Source organism: Chiloscyllium plagiosum, chromosome 34 (assembly GCF_004010195.1).
Source record: "Chiloscyllium plagiosum isolate BGI_BamShark_2017 chromosome 34, ASM401019v2, whole genome shotgun sequence".
NCBI classification, from domain to species: Eukaryota; Metazoa; Chordata; class Chondrichthyes; order Orectolobiformes; family Hemiscylliidae; genus Chiloscyllium; species Chiloscyllium plagiosum.
In genome coordinates, this window is record NC_057743.1 from 21682218 (window position 1) to 21699820 (window position 17603).

General features: G+C 42.1%; 1 protein-coding gene across 3 annotated transcripts in view; it reads left to right on the forward strand.

Annotated features, from left to right (window-relative positions):
• Positions 1–17603, forward strand: part of c1qtnf12 (C1q and TNF related 12) — a 96020-nt gene that overhangs the window by 65566 nt on the left and 12851 nt on the right. For all 3 annotated transcript variants that reach the window (XM_043675814.1, XM_043675813.1, XM_043675815.1), the window contains 2 exons: positions 3298–3388; positions 13946–14024. In XM_043675814.1, the coding sequence (XP_043531749.1) occupies positions 3298–3388; positions 13946–14024 (170 nt within the window). The remainder of the gene's footprint in view (positions 1–3297; positions 3389–13945; positions 14025–17603) is intronic.

Genomic DNA, 17603 nt, shown 5'->3' on the forward strand with positions numbered 1-17603 from the left:
TTCTTCCTGACCTCTCCGCCCCCACCCCAGTCTGACCCATCACCCTCACCTTGACCTCTTTCCACCTATCACATTTCCGACGCCCCTCCCCCAAGTCCCTCCTCCCTACCTTTTATCTTAGCCTGCTGGACAAACTTTCCTCATTCCTGAAGAAGGGCTTATGCCTGAAACGTCGATTCTCCTGTTCCCTGGATGCTGCCTGACCTGCTGCGCTTTTCCAGCAACACATTTCCAGCTCTGATCTCCAGCATCTGCAGACCTCACTTTCTCCTAAACGACTCCAACAGACTTCTTACAAATCCCTGAATCTTTTCTGACTGCTAACTGTCAGAGAAAATCAGCAAGTTATCTCATTCAAAATCCTTTGGGCTGTATCTCCCATAACATTGTTAAGCAGTCGGCTCAGTAGCAGTTTGAATAGTTTGAAATTCCCGAAATCATATAGTTTTTTTTATCCACTGATGTGCCTCACTCCCACTTGCAAGACCTGATGGAGGATAAGATAGTTCATTCCCAGAAAATCATTACCAAACATTACTTCCTGTTAAATTATCTGGCCATGTTATCAAACACTCAGGTAGATCATAATACAACAATAGTTGTAATCTCTGAAAAGATTAGAGTACGATCAATCTGTCAGAGAGATTTATGATATGAGGAGTTGAAGTAATTGGCCAGGAAACATCAAAACAAAATTAGATGTTGTCTGACAATTTACTGGAATTCTCTGAGGATGATGGTCCTTGCTGTTAACTTGTTCTGTGTTTCAAACATTTCACTTTGTTACGATGATACGAGAGGGGCAACTCCATGTCTAGCACTGCTGCCTCATAGCACCAGAGACCTGTGTTCAATTCCAGCCTCGAGTAACTGTGTGGAGTTTGCATGCTCTCCCTCTGTCTGCATGGGTTTTTTCCAAGTGCTCTGGTTTCCTCGCACAGTCCAAAGCTATGCAGGCAAGGTGGATTGGCCATGTTAAATTACCCGTACTGTCCAGGGATGTGTAGGTTAGGTGTGTTAGCCATGGGAAAATGCAGAGTTACAGGTCAGGAGATGGGTCTGGGTGGGTTGCTGTTTGAAGGGTAGGTGTGGATTAGTTCGGCCGAATGGCCTGTTTCTCCTCTTCTGGGATTCTAATTGTTAAAGAATTAATGATTGGTGTATGAGGATAAATGTGTGTCAAGTCTAAAGTGGATTGAGAAGTGGCTACAGGACACAAGACTCACTGTAGGGCTGTTGTGGCACAGTGATAGGGTCCCTACCTCTCGGCAAGTAAAGCTTCAGATTCAAATCTTGAACATACAGGAAATGTGTCACAACATGTCTGAACATATCAATTTCAAAATATTTTGAGGGGAGGCGGTGATGCCAATGATGCAGAGCCCCTAACCAATGTTCTGGGGACATGTGTTCGAAGCCCACCATGGCAGATGATGGAACTCATTTAAGGGCACCTCATAGTGCTGTGGTAGTGTACCCACCTCTGAACCAGGAGACCCATGTTCACGTCCCAGCTGCTCTCGATGCATATAATCAGTGTGTCTGGTTAAAATAACCAGACACACTGATTGGTTAAAATTGGTTAAAATAACCAGAAGGATGGTTGTGGGACAAACTTCAATAATGACCGTAGTCACGAGGACGGTTGTCTGAGAATGTGTCCCTACCTGACTGGGGACTACTTGGAGACAAAAATCCATATCTTTTTAACAAGCTTGTAATTGACCTGAAATTGGTATTGGGTAGATTCAATCAATTGGGAATAAGCAAACCAATCTGGGGCCCTTAAATTAATGAATGGTAAGACGTTGAGATCTACAAGGGAGTGAGAATAAAGAGGAGCAATTGAACCTCTCCAATTTGACAGCTCTCCAGGGATTAGGAGATATTTCTTTGGCTTCACGTGAGGCAGCTGTGAGGAAAACTAACCATACCTTGAGACTTATAGTCACCAGGATGCAATACAATCCTAAATGGTCAGAATGTAATAGGATCACATTTCGAGTTTTGTGAAAGATTCTACTCTGCATTCACTACAACAAAGAAATTCAGGATCTGGTGCAGAGCACAACAAGGCAACAAACTTGAACCTTCATGTCCCATATCTGAACGATGTAAAGAGATTTCAGAACTCAAAAAGAAAAAAACCCACTGGGGCTATCCTCTGCCTTGTAGCTTTGAGAATAGTGGGATGCTTTTCATTGTCCACATGTCTGATTGTTCAACTGGGAATGACAGACAAATGTTAAGAGTTATAATGTATGAAGTGAGATAGGCATAGTGGGCATTGATTCATAAGCATGGGTTACCCAGAGAGGCGGCACTACTGAATGTGCTTTAGAACCTTGACTCTCAAACTGTGTAATGCTTTATCACTGAGGGGTCAGTGTTCATAGTGCAAAACATTGCCTGTGTATTGATTCATGCAGGCTCTTAGAACTTGTGCCATTGTCAATAAGGCTGTGTTGTACATTTCTGAGGTGAATGTCCCAGTTACATGCTTAACGCACCCACTCAAAATCTGAACCCTGGATAGAGAGTGAAAGTAATTCAGTTCCTTTTGTTCAAGCATTCCAGTTCTTAAGAGAACAAAGAACTTAAAGCTTCTGCTTCATGATCTAGAACAAGGGAACGCTGACTGAAGAGGAAAGCTGCAAATTCCAGTGAAGATTTGACTAACTTATACAGTAATGAACATCCAGAATGGACAGCCAGGGAGGCAGACAGTGTAGGAAAGTATAAAGGGGTGAATTAAATCCACTTTTTAGAGCGTGAGTGGTTAAATGATATTTGTTTCTGTGAATGAGAGCAAGTGCTTGAGTTAAAATGATGCATGAGTCAGTTCCTCAGAGCTGTTTGGCTCTCAAGAGCAGGTATCAGGCAAAGACGAGGCAAATTCCTTCAAGGAAAGAGAAAATCAGAGGGTGAGTCCCTCCTCTACATTGCTCTCATTATCCCCTACCATTGAAGAACATTGATAGAGTGCTGGAGCAGACTGCCAGTCTACAGGATAGAGACAGTGCATTATGGAATCTGGTAGACAATGCTAATGAAAGATAATTGCAGTAGACTCATAGTCTCCCGCCACAAGTTTAGATCAAGCAAGGGATGTTGTTTACATTGTGATTTCTTCCTTTGCAAATGGAAAAAGAACAAGGAACATGTTCTTCAAGCTGAGCTACTGAGCGGTTCCATTTTCATCAAAAGAAACAAAATTCAAAGTATTTTCTTATTTATATTGTAGCTAGTTTGAAGTGATCTTTATCACTCATGGATTTTTCATTCTCACCAACCTAGATCACAGTGAAATGAAGAGCAAAGGACCACTTCGTCCAAGGGATAATGTGCGAGTTCTCATTTGCATCGAGTCCCTCTGCCAACGGAATACGTAAGCGTTTAAACTCATTTGAATGCACTCTGCCAGCTATTAGCTTCTGTACTGTCTTAATTCCTGGCAAGATGTCTGTTGCAAGGTGTAGAGATTGACTAACAGAATGAAGCTCATTCTCCTGAAGGTATTTAATGTAGCAGGAAATTTAGGAGACAGGCTTCGAAGGCAGTCTATTCCAGGAAGTCATCTGGGGCCTGTGATGGGAGGCTGAGCAAATTGGCTCTGTATTTCATGGAGTTTAAATGGATGAGAGGTGACCTCATTGAAGATTCTGAAGGGGCTTGGCAGGGCAGACACTGGGAGGTTGTTGCCACGGCTGGAACATCTGAAACCTAGGGACACAGTCTCAGAAGAAAAGGCTGCTCATTTTTTAGAATCCCTACAGTGTGGAAAGAGGCCGTTCAGCCCATCAAGTCTGCACTGACCCTCCAAAGAGCATCCCATTCATAACTCCATTTGGGGTTTTCACCACGGCTAATCCACCTAACTGCATGTCCCTGGACACAATGGGTAATTTAGCATGGACAATCCACCTAACCTGCACATCTTTGGACAGTGGGAGGAAACTGGTGTACTTGGAAGAAACCCACACAAACAAAGGGAGAATGTGCAAACTCCACACAGCCAGTTGGCCAAGGCTGGAATTGAATCCAACTCCCTCTGCTGTGAGGCAGCAGTGATAACCACTGAGCCACCATACTGCCCCCCTCTTCCAAAAAAGTATTTCATCACATTCTTGACCTGTGCCTTATTGATGGTGGACAGACTTTGGGAATCTTGATGTGAGTGGGTCCCTCAGAGGGCTCTGATCTTTGAAAATCTGTACTCCAGGATGTGGATGTTTGTGGATGCTCCATTGTTGGATACATTTGAAGCTGAGATGGAATTTTGATCTTTCAAGGAAGCCAGGGACACAGGGAGTGGGTGAAAGGTGGAATTAAGACAGTGTTGATATTGTGTGGCAGAGCAGATTTGAGGTGCCAGATAATCTACTCCTGCTCCTATTTCTTTTGGCATTGAATCATTACAAATGGTTATATTCGTTTCTAGAGTTATGGATTATAAGCTTAAACCCTGAACTCAACAAACACAGTTTCAGTCTATGTATTTTTAGGGTCTCAAGGCTCAGTTCATACCCAGAACTTCCCTACAATTAAACACAATTAATACACAATCACAGAAGGGATATAAAACCTGAAATAGGAAAGTTCCCTTTATCCCAGCAGGGTTTACAATATCCATAAACAAAAACAAACGAGAAAACTGCGGATGCTGGAAATCAGAAACAAAAACAGAAATTGCTGGAGAAACTCAGCAGGTCTGGCAACATCTGTGGAGACAAAGCAGAGTTAACATTTCAAGTCTAGCAACTCTTCTTCAGGATTGATTGTAGCTAGGAAAAGGTTGGTAAAATATGCTGAAGATGAGTCGCGGTGGGGGGAGTAAACAATAGGTGGAGACAGAACCCAGAGAGAGAGTAAGCACAGTTGGACCTAAAGAACAGTAAAGGTCAGCCTGGGAGAATCAATAGCTGCTCATGGGGACCATTAGTAGCTGGCAGTGGGATGGTTGTGGTAGTAGCCCATGTGATGACAAGGCCTGGTGTGTGGGGTTTGGGGTAAGAACATGGGAGAAAGTGCTCAGGCCCTAAAATTATTAAATTCAGTATCGAGTCCCAGAGACTGCAGCATCCCCAAGCAGTAAATGAGGCGCTGTTCTTCCAAACTCTACTGAGCTTTGCTGGAGCAAACCTGAGGCAGAGATGTTGGCCAGGGAACACGGTGGGCTGTTGAAGTACGTGAAGTGCACACAATGTATAGTCTGTTGTATTTGCTGCTCACAACGTGGTCTGCTGTACATCGAGGAGACAGAGCGCAGACTGGGCCGCGGCTTTGCAGAACACCTACTTTCAGTCCGCAAAAAAAACTCCCTGAGCTTCCAGTTGCCTACCACTTCAGCACACACCATCTCCAAAGATGCTGCCAGACCTGCAGCATTTTCTGTTTTTATTTCAGATTTCCAGCAGTCACAGTATTTTGCTTTTGGTTAGATTTCCTTCCTTTGTAACAACTCCAGATTTTGGTACTTTGTACTCTCATTATTCCAGGTTTGTTAGCCTTTACGTGTTAGATCACAGACTCCCAATTTGATATCTGGAAGTTCACTGATGACAAACGTGCCCAACTATCCACTCTATCAATTCCTAAACCCCTCCCACTTTCGCTCAATGCCATAACTTTAGGTCTTGTTTTAAGTTTACATTTTTAAGCAAATATATAAGACAAACAAGGGCATAAATAAGTTGTGCAGTGGAATCCTGTCATCTGGCTTTTTCAGAACAACATTGAACTACTAATTGCCCATCATTTCTTCCTTGCTATTTCCTACCATTACAGGAGCGCAGTCTGTCTTAAATTATTCCTTCAGAAATTCCAAGCCATTATCAGGACTGAACAGGATCCACTAAGAGGGCATGGGATTCTGATGGATAGACATTGTTATGGGATTACTGCCAGGCACAAATGAGACGTCTGTCCAAATTCACCAGCTTCAGCTTTTCAGATATTTCCCAGAGCAGATGATGGGAATTCCTAGACTTGAATAACTGACACATTCCGAAGTAACTGGCCATTGTAGACCTTATTCAACAAATAATGCAGTTTGTTTTTGTTCTAACACTAGCACTGGTACAGGCCTTCTGCCCACTCTGTTTGTGATGACCATAATGCTATTCTAAACTAATTCCATCTACCTGCTCACGGTCCCTGCCTGTTCATGCATATGTCTAAACATTGCTATCATATCTGCTTCAAACCACCTTCCCTGGCAGCACATTCCAAGCACCTACAATCCTCTGTTTAAAAAAACTTGACTCACACATCTCATTTAAAGTTTTCACTTGTCACGCTAAACCTTTGCCCCCTAGTATTTGACATTTCCACCCTGGGATAGAGACCCCAACTATCCACTCCCCTCATAATATTATATACTTCTACCAGGTTGCCCCTCAGCCTCTGACGCTCTAGTGAAAACAATTCAAATTTGTCCAGCTTCTCCTTACATAGAGTACACTCCAATCCAGTCAAAAACCTCTTCTGCACCATCTCCAAAGCCTCCACATCCTAGAGTGTGGCAACCAGAACTGCACAAAATTCTTCCAAATATGGCCCAACTGAAGTCTTATATAGCTGCGATGTGACTTCTCAGCTTTTATACTCAGTGCCCTGATTGATGAAGGCAAGCATGTTATACACCTTCTTTACCGCCTTATCCACTTGTGTTGCAACCTTCAGGGAGTAATGGACTTAACCCTAATGATCCCTCTATATATATCAATGCTCCTAAGGGTCCTGTCATTTACTGTATACTTTTGGCTTATGTTTGACCTCCCAAAATACATCACCTCACACTTGTCCAGATTAAATTGCATCAAAATGTCCATATTACAGAGCAGGCAGTGCTGGACAGTTTAAAACGCATAAAGGTCAATAAACCTCCGGGACCTCATCAGGTGTACCCTAGAACTCTATGGGATGTTAGGGAAGTAATTGCTGGGCCCCTTGTTGAGATATTTGTATGATTGATAGCCACAGGTGAGGTGCCAGAAGGTTGGAGGTTGGCTAACATGGTGCCACAATTTAAGAAAGGAAAATCCAGGGAACTATAGCCTGACATTGGTGGTGGGCAAGTTGTTAGACAGAATCCTGAAGGACAGGATGTACATGTATTTGAAAAGGCAAGGACTGATTAGGGATAGTCAACATGGCTTTGTGTGTGGGGAATTGTGTCTCACTAACTTGATTGAGTTTTTTGAAGAAGTAACAAAGAGGATTGATAAGGGTAGTGTGGTGGATGTGATCTATATGGACTTCAGTAATGTGTTCAACAAGGTTCCTCGTGGTGGACTGGTTAGTAAGGTTAGATCTCATGGAATACAGGAAGAATTAGCCATTTGATACAGAACTGGCTCAAAGGGAACAGATAGAAGGTGGTGGTGGAGGGTTCTTTTCAGACTGGAGGCCTGTGACCAGTGGTGTGCCACAAGGATTGGTGCTGGGTCCACTGCTTTTTGTCACTTACATAAATTATTTGAATGTTAACATAGGAGGTATAGTTAGTAAGTTTGCAGATGAAACTAAAAATGGAGGTGTAGCAGACTGCAAAGCAGGTTACGTCAGAGTACAATGAGATCTTGATCAGATGGGCCAATGGGCTTAGAAGTGGCAGAGGGAGTTTAATTTAGATAAATGTGAGATGCTACATTTTGGAAAAGCAAATCAGGGCAAGCCTTATACATTTAATGGTAAGGTCCTGGGGAGTGTTGCTGAACAAAGTGACCTTGGAATGCATAGTTTGTGGAAAGTGGAGTCCCAGATAGACACGATAGTGAAGGAGGCGTTTGGTATCCTTGCCTTTATTGGTCAGAGCATTTAGTATAGGAGTTGGGAGGTCATGCTGTGCAGGACATTGGTTAGGCTACTTTTGGAATACTGCGTGTAATTCTGGTCTCCCTGCTATAGGAAGGATGTTGTGAAACTTGAAAGGATTCAGAAAAGATTTACAAGGATGTTGCCAGGGTTGGAGGTTTTGAGCCATAGGGAGAGGCTGAACAGACTGGGGCTGTTTTCCCTGGAGTGTCGGGGGCTGAGGGGTGACCTTATAGAGGTTGATAAAATCATGAGAGGCAGGGAAATGATAAATAGACAAGATCTTTTCCCCAGGGTGGGGGAGTCCAAAACTAGAGGGCATAAGTTCAAGGTGAGAGGGGAAAGATTTACAAGGGACCTGAGGGTGGTGTATGTATGGAATGAGCTGCCAGAGGAAGTGGTGAAGGCTGGTACAGTTGCAGCATTTAAAAGGCATCTGGATGGGTATATGAATAGGAAGGGTTTAGAGATATATGGGCCAAATGCTGGCAAATGGGGCTAGATTTATTTAGGATATCTGGTCGGCATGGATGAGCTGGACCAAAGGGTCTGTTTCTGTGCTGTACATCTCTATGACCCAATGATTCTGTGGCATTTCTCTGTCCAACTTTCCAATTGCTCTTTATCCTGCTGCAAACTTTGACAACCTTCCTCACTATCCACAGCACCACCAATTTTCGTCTTGTCTGCAAACTTACTAATTAGACCACCTAAATCGTCATCCAAATTGTTTTTATATATATATTACAAACAACAGAGGTCCCAGCATTGATCCTTGTGGATAACCACTGGTCGCAGTCAGAAAAACACCCCTCCACAACTACCTTCTGTCTTCTATGACCGAGCCAATTTTGTATTCAACTTACCAACTCACCATGGATCCCATGCAACTTAGGCTATCATAAGGGACCTTGTCAAATGAACAAAGAACGAAGAAAATTTACAGCCCAGGAACAGCCCTTTGGCCCTCCAAGCCCGAGCTGTTCCAGATCCACTGTCTGAACCTGTCGTCCAATACCTAAGCATCTGTATCCCTCTGCTCCCCACCTACTCACACATCTGTCCAGACGCATGTTAAACGAATCTACCATGCCTACCTCTACTACGTCTACTTGCAATGTGTTCCAGGCACCTACCACCCTCTGTGTGAAGTACATGCCCCGTGTTTCCACCTTAAGCTTTTCACCTCTCTCCTTGAAAGCGTGACCTCTCGTTATTGAATCCTTCACCCTGGGAAAAAGCTTATATCTATCTACCCTGTCTATACCCATCATGATTTTGTAGACCTTAATCAGGTACCCCCCTCAATCTCCTTTTTTCTAATGAAAACAATCCTAACATACTCAACCTCTTTCATAGCGAGCACCTTCCAAACCAGGCAACATCCTCATAAACCTTCTCTGCACCCTCTCCAAAGCATCCACATCCTTTTGATAATGTGGCGACCAGAACTGTACACAGTATTCTAAATGCAGCCAAACCAATGCCTTGTACAATTTTAACAAGATCTGCCAGCTCTTATACTTAATACCCCATCCGGTGAAGGCAAGCATACAAAATACTTTAGTAAAGCCCAAGTAGACAATATCCACTGTCCTACCCACATTAATCATCTTCGTCACTTGCTCAAAAAAGGTCAATTAAATTTGTGAGACAAGACCTCCCCCACACAAAGCTATGCTGACTGTCCCGAATAAGTCCAGTCTTTTCCAAATGCAATTAAACCCTGTCCTTTAAGAATCTTTCCAATATTTTCCCTGCTACTGACTCACTGGCCTATAATTTCCTGGATTGCCCCAGTTGCCCTTCTTGAAGGAAGGATCAACATTGGCTATTCTCTACTCTTCTGGGCCCTTGCCTATGATTAACGAGAATACAAAGATCTCTGTCATGGCCTCAGCAATCTCCTCCCTTGCCTCCCTTAGGATATCAGTACCCTTTCCCTAGCCACTTTCTTGCTCCTATTATACATATAAAAAGCCTTGGGATTCTCCTTAATCCTGATTTCCAAGGACATTTCATAGCCTCTTTTAACCCTTATAATTCCTTGTTTAAGTAAATGGGGAGACTAACTTCCCCTGTTGTTAAAAAGTTGAAACCTTTGTATTGTGTTCAGCCTGGAGTAACTATCTGATTATTGCTAGCTCTTCAACATCCCTCCGCATTAAAAATAGTTAAAAATACAGCCACCATGTCAAACTGAGACCTAAAAACCCTACCATTTTGTTGTTGGAGCAACAAACCTACTGTGATTTCCCATCAACTCACTCAAGCCCCAGCATCACTGATCAAAGGGATAATTGCTGCTTGTGGCATCTCATCATTGTAAAATGGCTGCTTAATTCACCTTCATCACAAATGCTCCAAAGTGATTAATACATAGGACTTTTCAGATTATATTGTAAATGTAATGAGAAATCATATGTCTTTCTGTTCAATCGTCATCCTTTTCTGAAGAGTCTGGAGAAACCAAACTCAATACCATACCCATGCTGTTATATTTCAATGTTTAAAAGAAGCTAATCATTTATCTGAACTATCTTAACTCATCACTCACATTCTGCCAGCTTTGTCTCATGCTTTAAGAGAATGTAAAAGAGGAGTTGTGTTTATACAACATCCTTTCATGATCTTCGGACATCCCAAAGGACTGTGCTGTCCATGAGGTAGTCTTGAAGTACAATCACTGTTGTTATGTGAGGAAACACAACAGCCAATTCTCTCCAAAGTTCCCAAAACAACAGAGTTAATTACTCTTGCTTACCACATGTTTTACATTTTATGCATAACACTGCACTTCTGCTGTGTGGAATATATCGTGTGCTGTTGAGTAATCTCCTCATCCTCTGCGATAGGCTGAAGATTACACATTGTGTTAGTAGGGTGATCGCACTATGGATAGGTCCATTGAAGAATTAACAGGAAATGAAGAGTGCAAGATATATGTGATATATAGAACATAGAACATTACAGTGCAGTACAGGCCCTTCGGCCCTTGATGTTGCGCCAACTTGTGAAACCAATCTAAAGCCCATCTAATCTACACTATTCCATTATCATCCATATGTTTACCCAGCAACCATTTAAATGCCAATAACGTTGGCAAGTCCACTACTGTTGCAGGCAGAGTGTTGCAGGTCCTTACTACTCTCAGAGTAAAGAACCTAACTCTGACATCTGTCCTATATCTCTTACCCCTCAATTTAAAGCTACGTCCCCTTGTGCTAGCCATCACCATCCAAGGAAAAAGGCTCTCACTGTCCACCCTATCTAATCCTCTGATCATCTTGTATGCCTCTATTAAGTCATCTTTTAACCTTCTCTCTAATGAAAACAGCCTGAAGTTCCTCAGCCTTTCCTCATAAGACCTTCCCTCCATACCTGGCAACATCCAAGTAAATCTCCTCTGCACCCTTTCCAATGCTTCCACATCCTTCCTATAATGCAGCGACCAGAACCGTACAAAGTGCTTCTGCACCAGAGATTTGCACTGCTGCAACATGATCTCATGGCTCCGAAACTCAATCCCTCTACCAGTAAAAGTTAACACACCATATGCTTACTTAACAATCCTATTAACCTAGGTGGCAACTTTCAGAAAACTCCCAACAGGGTGACCTCTCCTGTTTCTAACCTCAGCTCATACTACCTCAGTAGACGAGTCCTCAAATATCCTCTCTGCCACCATAATACTGTCCTTTACTAGCAATGCCACACCTTCCCTTCGTTTACCACCTTCTCTGATCTTACTGAAACATCTAAACCCTGGAACATGCAACACCCATTCCTGTCCCTGCTCTATCCATGTCTCTGAAATGGCCACAACTTCAAAGTCCCATGCTGCACGTTCACCCACCTTATTCCGGATGCTCTTGATGTTGAAGTAGACACACTTCAAACCGCCTTCCTGCCTGCCGCTACATTCCTGTGACCCTGAAATCTTATTCATATATTTATAACAGTCCCCAAATTCACTGCTCTCAAAATGTCAAAACGCAAGGCTATTTCTCTGAAATGAACCCTCTAACACTCGACATGTGGGCGTCCACCACAGAGTTTTCTGAATTGTTGATGTCCCCTTGATGACTCTTGCTGTTTAGCTGCAGTACAGTCTATAGTTCTCAGTTTCTTTGAAGATGTCCCAGGACAAAGGAATTTTTTAAAAAACTCTTTCTCTGAGTTATGTTTGCTGACCAACCATTCATAGGATTCAAAATGACATTTGCCCTGAAAATATATCTGTTAAACAGAGAGAAACTGTGGGCAGCCTCACAAGATGCTTTTATTCAAATTGAATAGTTTCAATTCATGACTCTGTACCAAACACGACGCATGGGTCTCTATCCAAATGCTACAATAGCAGCAGTCAACCTACGCATGTTAGCCAATATGAGATGCCTATTTTATTCTGTCTTCATAAATAGCTAACAGTAAAACTTTAGCCTGATGGTTGCTTTGACCCACAAGGAAAAATCTCAAAAATCCTTCAAAAATGCCACAGTTACCTATCGGATAATCAGGTTACAAAAATAAAGACTGTCTTTAGTTTTTGCATTTTGTAGGGAACAACGCTGAAGCAAGTCACTTAAAATGTGAATTAATCTTTTTTTTTGAATATCAAGTGTTTAACATATAACTAGACAGAAATCTGACCTTTATCGTGTCTGTAGACGCTGACATTTCCTTTAAGATTAGATTAGATTCCCTACAGTGTGGAAACAGACCCTTTGGCCCAACAAGTCCAAACTGACCCTCTGAAGAGTAACCAACCCAGACCCATTCCCCTACATTTACCCCTGACTAATGCACCTAACACTATGGGTAATTTAGCACGGCCAGTTCACCTGACCTGCAGATCTTTTGGAACATGGGAGGAAACTGGAGGAAACCCACGCAGACATGGGGAGAATGTACAAACTCCACACAGACGTCGCCCAAGGCTGGAATCAAACCCAGGTCCCTGGTGCTGTGAGGCAGCAGTGCTAACCACTGAGCCACTGTGTCACCCATTTGTATTCCAGGTTGTAGGTGTTGCTGGCTAAGGCAACATTTGTTGCCCATCCCTCATTGCTGTAGTGAAGGCAGCACTGACCTACATCCACAGTGCTATTAGGAAGTGTGTTCCAGGATTGTGACAGTGCAGGACTGGCAATATAGTTCCATGGATGTAAGTTTGCTTGCCATTGCACTCATGCTGTCAAATGGAGTGTGATCTATCACACTTGTGCCTTGTGCAAGGACAAAGTAGGGATGTAGATCTGGGTGAGATGCTCTTCAGAGGATCTGGGTGGACTAGATGGGCCAAATGGCCTGCTTCCCGACTGTAGAGATTCTATGATTCTTCTATGAGATGGTGGACAGGCACTGGGGAGTCAGGAGGTGTGCTATTTGCCTCAGAATTTGTAGTTTCTAACCTACTTTTGTGGCCACAGCATTTATATGGTTGGTACAGTTCAGTTTCTGCTCAGTGGTCACTGCCCAGATATTGATATTGGGGGGATTCAGTGACGGTGATGCCATTGAGATATCAAGAGGAACAGGTTAAATTCTCTTCAAATAAAATGAAGAACTGGAGGTGTGAAACCAAAGAAGAAATTGCTGGAGAAACTCAGCAGCTCTGGCAGCATCTATGGGGAGAAAGCAGAGTTAATATTTCAAAACCAGTGACTCTGAGTTCTAAGGAAGGGTTCTTGGACTCAAGATGTTGAATCTACTTTCTCCCCAAAGATGTTGCCAGATCTGCTGAGTTTCTCCAGCAATTTCTGTGTTGGTTTCAGGTTAAATTCTCTTTGGGATATTGCCTGATACTTGCATGGCATGAAACTTATTTGCTAGCCCAAACCTGAATATTCCCCATATCCCAGTGCCTACGGGCATAGACCTTTTGAGTATGCAATGGAGCTAATATTGTACACAGATACTTTTCTTTTTTTTCTTAGAGACGCTCTACTTTGGTACTTCTTTGCCATGTTTTTCTCCAGTCTTTAGATCTTCCCGCATTTATGAAACTTTGAGTAACAGTGTATCTATTTCTTAAGGTCAATGGAAGTTATAATTATGTGTCTAATGATCTACTCAATTCTGTTTTTGTCTACCTTTAATTGTGTATTGAACTGTTTCCCTTCAGTTCCCTCGAAGTTATAGTTGGGCTGGAAAGCAACAGCAAAATATTCACAGTCAATGTGCACGGGCTACTTCAGTTACAGGTTAGTAGACATCAGTAACACACCGGGCTTCACAGAAGTGATTATACACGTGACAGTTTAGTGGTTCCATTCCCGCAAGCCTGGTACAAATTCACAGCAAATGGAACAAAATATTCTTGATTGTTTCATGGTGGAAGAAATTGGCTTCTTGGCTATTACAGCGTAATGGGCAAGCGACTTGAGTTGTGACTCACTGGACAGTAATGCTGGTTTGATGTCAAAAGCATGCCATGAGATGTTTAAACCACGTTCCCTGCTAATGTTGTACTTTGTTGTGGGGTATCATTGTGGAAACCAATGTGAATTTCTTTTGCTGGATTCATTAGATCTGTGTGACTATCAATTCCAGAATCTAGGAAAGCAAGGCAAGAGATTTTACAAACCGGTACAAAGTAAGGTATTTGAAATTGTTGCAAAACAGCACATTTCAATTGATCATAGTAGAAAGATGTACTAGGGAAGCTGAACGATTTGTGGAATAATTAAGCAGAAAGAAAGATCAGAAATATTTTATTGTGTGTATATTTTTAAATTAATAAACAAGAAAGGCCAGTCAGCCCCTTGAACTTGAATCACAAGTCAACTAACTCATGGCTGATTTGTACTTCAATTTGATTTGCCTGCCCATTCCTGTGATAATTTTACCTAATCAAAATTTGGTATCTCGTTCTTGAAATTTTAAATAGCTCTATTTCTGAGAGGAGAGAATTCCAGATTTCCACTACCCTTGTGGGAAAAAGTCATTCCTAATTTCAATCCTTAATGTCCTAGCTCCAGTGTTAAGATTGTGCTGTCCCGTTCTGCCATTAGAGGACATAGATTCTCCTTCTATGCCCTCACTACATTCTTCCATCATGTTAGACCTGTCAATTGGAGCACCCCCTCAGTCTTTTTAAAGTCTGGGGAGTAGGAGCCAGTTTATGGAATCCAACCTCTTTATTGAACCCTCTAAGTCCTGCTGTAAATCTACTCTGCACTGCACCCCATGAAAGGCCAGTATAACTCTTTCCTGAGGTGTGGAGAAAGTGAAATCTGCACATGCTGGAGATCAGAGTCGAAAAGTGTGGCGCTGGAAAAATGCAACCTGTCTGAGGACCAGGACAATCAACATTTCAGGCATACGCCTGTTGAACCCTCTAAGTCCTGCTGTAAATCTACTCTGCACTGCACCCCATGAAAGGCCAGTATAACTCTTTCCTGAGGTGTGGAGAAAGTGAGATCTGCACATGCTGGAGATCAGAGTCGAAAAGTGTGGCGCTGGAAAAATGCAACCTGTCATGTAGCATCTGAGGACCAGGACAATCAACATTTCAGGCATACGCCTGATGAAGAGCTTATGCCTGAAATGTTGATTTTCCTGCTTCTCGGATGCTGCCTGACTTGCTGTGCTTTTCCAGCGCCACACTTTTCGACTCTTCCAGGGGTGTGATGGCCAAAACTGAACACTGTTTCTGATTGGTGTCTGACCAAGAAACTTCAAAAACTGATGTATAAATTTCTCCCCTTTGCATTTCAGCTCTTTTGACATAAACATAAGAAACAGGGTTAGGCCCTCAAGTCTGATCCCCTTTCAGTAAGATGATCTGTCTCATCAACATTTCTTTTGTGCCAGCTACTTATATCCTTCAACTCTCTGATATTTCAAAACCTTGTCAAGTGATCTAGCCTCCACGACTCTCTGGGGGAGAGAGCCCTAGACGTTTACTACAGTCTGAGAGATGAAATTCCTTCACACCTCAATTTTTAAATGAGTGTCCCCTTATTTGCTAACCGGTCCTCTAGTTCGAGATTCCCCATTGTGGAAACATCATTTCAGTATCTATTTTCTCAAGCCTTCTCAGGATTTTGTATGTTTCACTAGGATCACCCCTCTTTCTTCCAAACTCCAGGGAATAAAGGCTGAACCTATTTAGCTTTTTTCGATAGAGCAATCCCTTCATTCCAGCAACCAGCCAATATTCGATTAGATTTTGATTACTTTGTGTACCTCTGCATTAATTTTCTAATGATTTAAGGATGTGTACATCCCTTGCTTCTCCTGTTTCTAATTTCTCATCATTTTTTGAATTCAAAATGACTATTCTAACTGCACTGATTCAAAATTAAGCCCTTAAAGAATTTTCAGAAATTGGATTTTTACTTAACTCCACTGTGTGAATTTATTTCAGTGATGTAAGAAATTTTCTATTTAAGTTGCTGACCTAGAGAAACAGCAGTCTCACAAGATTCAAGCTGAGAAACACAAGTGCATCAAATGATAAGGTAGAAGAAAGTTTGCAACAATTATGATTCTTACATTTGGAAACTGCGAAGGCAGCCAACAGAGACTGGAAAATGAGATAATTGCTCCAAATAATTGTGGCTACATTCATGTGTCTGAATTTTCAAAATTGTTTGAAAAGCTTTGAAGCACTGGAAACAGTTTATGACTGCAATGGAAACTTTACCCTTCAAACACTTTGCCATGGATCCTTTAATTTCTTTTTATTCATTCATGGTGTCTCTGGCTAGGCACCATTCATTGTCCATCCCTAATTGTCCAGAGGGCAGGTAAAGGTCAGTCACATTGTGGATCTGGAGTCACATGTAGGTCAGAATAGGTAAGAATGACAGTTTCCTTCCCTAAAGGATGCTGGGGAACCAGATGGGCTTTTCCCTAACAATGAACATGGTTATCATTAGACTCTTAATTCCAAAATTTTTATTGAATTCAAATTCCACCATCTGCTGTGGTGGGATTCAAACCCAGAACTTTCCCTGGGTCTCTAGATTAACAGTCCAGCAATAATACCAGTAGGCCATCGCTGCCTCCTAAGCAGATGCTCGGCTTTGGATCTGTTATGCCTGAGGAATTTGCCAATCAAGTACCAACAAATCAAACAATGACATAATACTATTTTGAAACATGATGGTATTAACTGAGGGCCCCTAAAATGCTGTTGGGAAAGTACATACACATTGTCTAGATCAGATTTCCAGATCTTGTAGCCTGTATGGTGATCGCGGTAGAATTGTAATCATTGTTGTAATTTTAACCTTGACAAGTGACTTCTGTCAACCAGCTCATGTTTAGCTGGAAGCCGTTAGCTGCTGTGAAATGAATGCACTTTTTACCCTGATGGGTTTGTCCTGAAACATTGCTAATCTTGAATGAATGCAAATGAACTTTAGCACTGAATGGAATTTAACAATTATCCTCAGCAAGATGAAGAGCGCTTAGTATTATTCTTTACTTTCTAAAGATTGCTTTCACACGATGTACTGAACAAGCATCAGTCTGGCACTCAGTTTAGGGAATCCATAAAGAGTTGTGATTTTCCAGTCGGCCAGTATTGCTTTACATCACCTGTAATAGGTCCATCGAGTATTCTGAGGGGATAATGTTGCAGTCACATCAGGCTTTCTGGCAACTTTACATATTCACAAGCATTTGTTAACTTGGTTAAGGTATCCTTTGACTTTACCATACATTCTAATTACATTTTTAACCTCTAAGACTTGAAGTATTTTTTATGTGGGGATAAAAGTGCTAGGAGAGACTACAAAGGCTGCTATGATTTTCAATGTACATTTTGACCT